This window comes from Oncorhynchus mykiss, chromosome 21 (assembly GCF_013265735.2).
Source record: "Oncorhynchus mykiss isolate Arlee chromosome 21, USDA_OmykA_1.1, whole genome shotgun sequence".
Taxonomy (NCBI): Eukaryota; Metazoa; Chordata; class Actinopteri; order Salmoniformes; family Salmonidae; genus Oncorhynchus; species Oncorhynchus mykiss.
The window spans coordinates 49,505,696-49,514,135 of record NC_048585.1 but is presented as its reverse complement, the minus strand read 5'-3'; the positions used below and the strand labels follow the sequence as shown (position 1 = coordinate 49,514,135).

The 8,440-nt window shown below is 39.9% G+C and overlaps 1 protein-coding gene across 1 annotated transcript; it reads left to right on the top strand.

Moving 5' to 3' along the window:
• Nucleotides 1–2,174: 2,174 nt before the first annotated feature.
• LOC118942941 (serine/threonine-protein kinase ppk4-like) lies at nucleotides 2,175–7,884 on the top strand. The gene is made up of 6 exons (XM_036958084.1): nucleotides 2,175–3,700; nucleotides 3,995–4,158; nucleotides 4,241–4,461; nucleotides 4,800–4,929; nucleotides 7,103–7,200; nucleotides 7,402–7,884. The coding sequence occupies exons 1-6, from the start codon at nucleotides 2,365–2,367 to the stop codon at nucleotides 7,538–7,540; spliced, it is 2,088 nt and encodes a 695-aa protein (XP_036813979.1). The 5' UTR covers nucleotides 2,175–2,364; the 3' UTR covers nucleotides 7,541–7,884.
• The last annotated feature ends 556 nt before the right edge of the window (nucleotides 7,885–8,440 follow it).

Here is an 8,440-nt window from a genome sequence, read left to right as displayed (position 1 = left end):
GTCGGTTTGATGCTCTCGAACGCGGCCGATGTTTCTTCCGCGTCAGTAGAGCGGGCACTGTAACTTCAGCTTTTCTCCTCTTAGAGGTATGTACATTTGAAATAGATTTAAGGCTATTGGCACAGTCCAGTGAATGTTTCTCTTTCCGAGTTATGTTATAGTGGAGACTACAAATGCTCCGCATTTTAAATTTAAAATTTTTAATTAATTAATTAATTAATTAATTATTAAAATGAGCTTTTCCAATAGTCTCGCAATAGTACTGTAATGAAACAGGCTGAGTGCAGGCCTCGAACCTTCGACCTTCTAGCCCGAAATCCAACGCGCTATCGACTGTGCCGCAAAACCCTGCTCGTGTGGCAGAGTTGAGTCCAGGATCGATATTTATAAACTGGTATATGGCCAATATACCACAGCTAAAGGCTGTTCTTTGCAAGCCTGTTCTTTCACGACCCTAGTGCCTGGATACAGCCCTTAGCTGTGGTATATTGGACATATACCACAAACCTCTGGGGTGCCTTATTGCTATTATAAACTGGTTACCAAAGTAATTAGAGCAGTAAAAATTAATATTTTGTCATACCTGTGGTATACGGTCTGATATACCACAGCTCTTCAGTGCTCGAACCACCCAGTTTATAATTAAGCAATAAGACCCGAGGGGGTGTGGTATATGGCCAATATACCATGGCTAAGTGCTGTTCTTAAGAGCAACTCAACTTGCGGAGTGCCCTTAGCTGTGGTATATTGGCCATGTACCACAAACCCCAGAGGTGCCTTGTTGCTATTATCAACTGGTTACCAATGTAATTAGAGCAGTAAAAATATATATGTTTTGTTATACCTGTGGTATACGGTCTGATATACCACGGCTGTCAGCCAATCAACATCCAGGGCTCAAACCACTCAATTTATAAAGAACCTTTTAGGATGCCATATGAATCAAGCAATAAAGCCCCTTTGGGTTGTAGTAAAGCAACATAAGGTGTTTGTTTCATGAGCTGAAATAAAATACCCCAGAAATGTTCCATACACACAAAAAGCTTATTTCTCTCAATGTTTTACATCCCTGTCAGTGAATATTTTTCCTTTGCCAAGACAATCCATCCACCTGACAGGTGTGGCATATCAAGGAGCTGATTAAACAGCATGATCATTACACGTGCATTTTGTGCTGGGGACAATAAAAGGTAACTCTAAACTGTGCAGTTTTGTCAAACAACACAATGCCACAGATGTCTCAAGTTTTGAGGGTGCGTGCAATTGATATGGTGACTGCAGGAATGTCCACCAGAGCTGTTGCCAGAGAATTGAATGTTAATTTCTCTACCATAAGGTCTCACAACCGCAGACCACGTGTATGGCGTCTTGTGGCCGAGTGGTTTACTGATGTCAACTTTGAACAGAGTGCCCCATGGTGGCGGTGGGGTTATGGTATCGGCAGGCATAAGCTACGGACAACAAACACAATTGCATTTTATTGATGCCAATTTGAATGCACAGAGATACTGTGACAAGATCCCAAGGCCCTTTTAAAATCGTTGTGTTTATATTTTTGTTCAGTATAAGTGTAGATTAGATATAAAGTTAGGCCTACTATAAGTCCCATAATTATTTGTTTTATTTCATTAAAAAGTTGAACTATACTCACCTCCTTGCTTTTCTTCCTCAGACGCCCCTGTGTAGATGACATCGTCAGGAATTATGGAACACAAGATTGATTTTCAAGAACTCCTGACCAAACTGGTTATCTCAGAGCCAACAGATCCTATTATCAAGTGCATTATTAATAATAATCTGGAGAGGCTGAAGAAATTGATTAGAGGCAAGGACATCAATGCATTGTACCCTTGTGTTGAGTTACAAGATGAAGTAACCCCTTTAATTGCTGCTGTTGCATTTGCAAATCAGGAGATTTGTACATTTCTTCTGGGAAAAGGTGCTGACCCCAACAAACCATCAAAGAGATGTTTAGCACCACTGCATTATGCTGGACTGCATAAAGTTCCAGTGAATATAGTGACAACATTACTGGAAGCAAAGGCAGATCCAAATGGTCTAGTAGAAACAAGCCTACCTGTAAAACCAAAGTTCTCTCCAATTCAATTAGCACATGACAGAGAGGATGTTGTGAAGAAGTTGCTCGAATCTGGAGCTGTAATGTGGCTAAAACATGGCATCCATCCTGCAATTGATCTGAAATTGGCCACAATAATTGAAAACTTTGCTGAAGAGAGTGAGTTATTTTCCAAAATCAAGATTTTTTTTAATTTTGTGAAAGCAGTAAAACAAACATCCCCAACAGAAGTGTTCAGCAGCTTTGCCCAGAACCTTCTACAGGTGAACCCCCAAACCCACCTTACTATGGTTGACATGTGCTTTAACATTGAAGGTCCATATGCAGAAAAATACCCCCAGACAGCCATTACATGGTTGAACGACTCCAATAAACTAGATTACTATGTTAAAGATGTAAGCAAACGTCTGTCTACAATTCCTCAGCTTTTTAGGACAGTTGCATTGAAATCCTTAGATAGAGTTGTTTGCTCCATGAAGGAAATACCTAATGAGGTGTCACTTACCCTAATTCCTGAGTTAGTGAAACTGCTTTCCTGTAAAACAGAAGATTATCTCGTGCCATTGATCATTGTTACGCTCTATGGCATCACACAGAAGACAAAAGACAAGGATCGTTGGAGCAACTCTGACCTTGAGAAAATATGCAAGCACATTGTCCCATGCACACAGAGGGAGGGTTATCCCTCTGAATTGAAGATGTATGCCTATGCGTTGCTAGCAAATCTTTACACATTTAGTTGTGTTCCTGGTTACATCAGCTTTCTGGGACTGACTCCGGTACCTGAAGAACTACTTATCTGGGGACGGGATGAAAACCTGAAAGTAAAGCTGAGAGATTTAAACAAGTCCTTAAACGGACAACATTCTGTCTCCAAGTCAGCAAGTGAAGATTCAAAAGACAGTCATTTGTCAGAAACCAAGAAGAAGAAGAGGAAGAAGAAGAAGAAGAAGAAGAAGAAGAGGGGAACGGCAGAAAAACAAGACATACCAAAAGAAGAGACAGACACACAAGAAAATAAAACCTGTTTAGCCTTCAATACTTCATCTACTCCTGTTGAGGAATCTGGCCTTGATGAGTGTTCTAGTGTCAAGCCGTTCCACCCCACCACTGACACGTCACCATTACAGCGCAAATGGCACAAAGTCAGCAAGCGGTGGGAGACACAGTTAGAGAAGCTTGCCAACATGGATGAAAGTAAAGTTTATAAAGTAGGAAACCTCACTATTGTAGATGATGCAGAATTCTACATAGCAAAGGGGAGTGATGGAACTGAGGTCTTCTTGGGCCTCAGGGATGATGGCACTGAAGTAGCAGTTAAGAGAATGACCAGATTAAACTATCAAGTTCTCAAGAATGAGGAGGAATTCCTACGTCTTCCTAAACTTGATAATCCCTACATTGTAAGATATGTTGACTTTGCCGAGGATACAATCTTTGGCTACCTTGTTCTTCAGCTGTGCGAATACACCTTGGATGAATACATCAAAGACCACTTACCAAAGGACAACCCTCGTGTTCTGAAGGAAATTGTACATGATGTTCTCTCTAGTCTGGGAGTGCTTCACAGTAAAGACACCAACATACTCCACAGGGATATCAAACCCCAGAATGTTTTGATAGGTAAGACCACATTTTATTATGTCTTGACTTAACCTCCTGTTTGCAGAGACCGCAGAAGACACACACCAATGAGCATCAGTCAGGGAGTAATGTGAAAAGCATTGAGGAGAATATGTTGTCATATGTACTTTATTTTGACTATACATTCAATGTCCGTTTTAAACAGCACTGATCATTGGATTAAAATATAATATGACACAACAATGTCATTCTATAATTTAACAATAATGATAATTCTGATATTTTTAAGCCACACATGTCATTATTAAACTGTTAGCATGGTTTTCTCATCAGATGTTACCGGCAGGGCAAGATTAGCTGATTTTGGTATAAGTCGACAATTGACCACGGGACAAACGACTGTAAAAACAAGAAGTGCTGGAACAAAATGCTGGATGGCCAGGGAAACGTTCGATGAGGACGGCGATATCAGATATAAGCGGAGCACTGATATTCAGGTTTGTGTAATGAAAATGGGTAACGTTATCATGGTTTCCATAATGTTTTTGTAATTGTTCAAATGCTTACTGTCATTTCCAGGTGGTTGGAATGTTGATATATTACATCCTCTCTGGTGGACACCACCCCTTTGGCAGAGGTCCTCGATGTGAGAGCAACATTCTGGATGGGAACTACAATCTGGATCACGTTGTAGATGAGGTTACAAATGACCTCATTGAGTGGATGATCAACGAAGACCCAAAAAAGAGACCTACTGTGGAGGAGACCTTGGATCACCCCTACTTCTGGGATGAGAAGAGGTAAGAAGAACTGCTAATACTAGTCAATCAAAAGGTTTGGTTAAAAATGGGCAATCTGGGATTAAAACAAAAATAAAGAGTTCATCCGGCTGTTTTTTTGTAAACTGCTGAGGGATGCAGCTGGAGAAATGTAACCACTCTTAAATTTCTAGATGGAACTACTGTATGTCTGCAAATACTGACCATCCATGATAACTTATCACACAGATAAAAATGGATAACTTGTTAAGATGATGCTAGGATGCTTGAGCACAAGAAGGGCCAATGCCCAAGTATATAAAATATGCAATATGTATGTATTGACTAGACATTTTGTACTGCACACTGTTGTCTTTCAGGAAAGTTGAGTACTTGAGAAGAATTGGGAATGAGAAGGAGGTCGGGAAGTATAGTGATGCTGACCCAGAACTTCTAGAAGCTCTGAAACAAAGTGCCATGGAGAGAACCTTCTGCCAGTGGAAATCCAAGGTGGGCCATGTGTCATTTTCTTAAATTGTGTTGGAGGCGGCTTATGGTAGAGAAATTAACATTCAATTCTCCGGTAACAGCTCTGGTGGACATTCCTGCAGTCAGAATATCAATTGCACTCTCCCTCAAATCTTGAGACATCTGTGGCATTGTGTTGTGTGACAAAACTGCAGATTTTAGGGACCTCTTATTTTCCCCAGCACAAGGCGCACCTGTGTAATGACCGTGCTGTTTTAATCAGTTTCTTGATATGCCACACATGTCAGGTGGATGGATTATCTTGGCAAAGGAGAAATGCTCACTAACAGGCATATAAATACATTTGCGCCCAAAATTTGAGAGAAATAAGGTTTTTGTGCGTATCGAACATTTCTGGGATCTTTTATTTCAGCTCATGAAACATGGGACCAAAGCTTTACATGTTGTGTTTATATTTCTGTTCAGTGTACTTACCTGTACACTGAGTGTACAAAACATTATGAACACCTGCTCTTACCATGACATAGCTTTCACCTGGTCAGTCTATGATCCCTTACTGATGTATCTTGTTAAATCCACTTCAATCAGTGTAGATGAAGGGGAGGAGACAGGTTAAAGAAGGATTTTTATGCCTTGAGATAATTGAGACATGGATTGTGTATGTGTGACAAAATATACACTACCTTTCAAAAGTTTGGGGTCACTCTGAAGTGTCCTTGTTTTTGAAAGTATCTGCAAAACACCAGTCCTTGCTGTCCCCAGTCCACCTGGCCGTGCTGCTGCTCCAGTTTCAACTGTTCTGCCTTATTATTATTGGACCATGCTGGTCATTTATGAACGTTTGAACATCTTGGCCATGTTCTGTTATAATCTCCACCTGGCACAGCCAGAAGAGGACTGGCCACCCCACATAGCCTGTTTCCTCTCTAGGTTTCTTCCTAGGTTTTGTCCTTTCTAGGGAGGTTTTCCTAGCCACCGTGCTTCTACACCTGCATTGCTTGCTGTTTGGGGTTTTAGGCTGGGTTTCTGTACAGCACTTTGAGATATCAGCTGATGTACGAAGGGCTATATAAATACATTTGATTTGATTTGATTTGAACAGGGAAGAGGAGACCCGGGATGCTGGCCTTCTAGGCAGAGTTGCAAAGAAAAAGCCATATCTCAGACTGGCCAATAAAAATAAAAGATTAAGATGGACAAAATAACACAGACACTGGACAGAGGAACTCTGCCAAGAAGGCCAGCATCCCGGAGTCGCCTCTTCACCATTGACGTTGAGACTGGTGTTTTTCGGGTACTATTTAATGAAGCTGCCAGTTGAGGACTTTTGAGGCATCTGTTTCTCAAACTAAACACTGATGTACTTACTTGTCCTCTTGCTCAGTTGTGCACCGGGGCCTCCCAATCCTCTTTCTATTCTGGTTAGTCAGTTTGCGCTGTTCTGTGAGGGGAGTAGTACACATCGTTGTATGGGATCTTCAGTTTCTTGGCAATTTCTCTCGTGGAATAGCCTTCATTTCTCAGAACAAGAATAGACTGATGAGTTTCAGAAGAAAGGTCTTTGTTTCTGGTCATTTTGAGCCTGTAATCAAATCCACAAATGCTGATGCTCCAGATACTCAACTAGTCTAAAGAAGGACAGTTTTATTGCTTCTTTAATCAGGACAACAGTTTTCAGCTGTGCTAACATAATTGCCAAAGGGTTTTCTAATGATCAATTAGCCTTTTAAAATGATACACTTGGATTAGCTAACACAACGTGCCATTGGAAAACAGGAGTGATGGTTGCTGATAATGGGCCTCTGTACGCCTATGTAGATATTCCATAAAAAATCTGCCGTTTCCAGCTACAATAGTCATTTACAACATTAACAATATCTACACTGTATTTCTGATCAATTTGATGTTATTTTAATGGACAAAAAATGTGCTTTTCTTTCAAAAGCAAGGACATTTCTAAGTGACTGCATACTTTAGAGCGGTAGTACATTAGTGCCTTTAAACATTTTAGTAGGTGCCAGGCGCACCGGTTTGTGTCAAGAACTGCAACGCTGCTGGGTTTATCACACTCAACAGTTTCCTATGTGTATCAAGAATGGTCCACCACTCAAAGGACATCCAACCAAACTTGACTTTGTGGGAAGCTTTGGAGTCAATATTTCCCTTTCCTCATCTTGTTGTTTTGTGTTCACAGCTGCCGCCTGATTTGATCGAGAAGATGGATGGCAGAAAGCCCTACCCTGAGAACATGTTGGGGTTACTACGCTTCATACGCAACCTCCATGAGCACTAGTACGTAAGACTAATGTTTTTCCCAGTACTAGCAGTTTTCACTCTCTTACCAAATCTTTCGTTCTGCCCTTGAACAAGGCAGTTAACCCACTGTTCCTAGGCCATCATTGAAAATAAGAATTTGTTCATCATAACTGACTTGCCTAGTTAAATAAAGGTCAAATAAATTGAAGGTGGCTGAGTTTGTTTCTCCTTCTGCAGTGCTGAGGATTTAGAATCTGTTGACCTGATGAAAATGTTCCCTGATCTCTTTGGATGCGTCTACATGTTGGCCAAGAAACAGGACTGGAATTCAAGGCCTGGTCTGAAAAAAATGTGTCCGAGAGATTTAAGCTCATGATTCTGAAATGTAAACTGTATGTCATTTTAAACTGATGAAATATGAACTAATGTCATACTCAAGACTCTTTGTAAGTAGAGCCAGTGATCTGTGTTAAGGACATTTTGTATTCTACATTTTCACTGATAGACCTAATATACATATGATTTTTACAAACCAAGATTACATGGTTGTAGCATATCTATCATGGGGGATTTGAATGTAAAATATAACCTTGTGAAATCTAAGGCTTTTTGTTTACTTGTTTCAGTTTACTTTTTACACAAAGCATTGATATGATAGCAATGACTTGTCAAATGTATTGTTCATGCAGTCATTTTTTTTAAAGGAATCTAGTAGGTTTTGTCCAGTGTTGTCCACTTTTTTTTTTTTTTTTTCCATTTTAACACAGCTGGTAGACAACAAAATATGCCTCAGTGACACTTCTATTCTAACAACTCAAACATTCATGGTTGTTTTTATTTAGAGGTTTATGGGATTTGTAATAATATGAATTATCTGGATGAGATTTTCTAGAGATGTCTGAATCAAAATGTTTACATACTATCGTTTTTTATTTTTTTATATCTGTGTATTGCTTGGTATGGACATGAAGCCCACCAAGTGTGCATTGAAACAACTGTATTGTTCTCTATTCAGTGATTCAATCAAGGAGCTCTGACGCCCTTTTGTGGATAGAACGGTGAATCATCCGTTTTCTATGAATTGAACACCAAAAGAATCCAGCAAGTCTCAATATAATAAAAGGTATAAAATAGCTAAATAGAACTGTACTTTTTTTCAACCCTCCCGTACAACCCCACCCACCTGCAACAGCTGACATATATAACAAATGTAATTTGTTAATAATAATTAACAAATATTTTTGCACGCCCAATTTTTCAGTTTTTGACTTGTTAA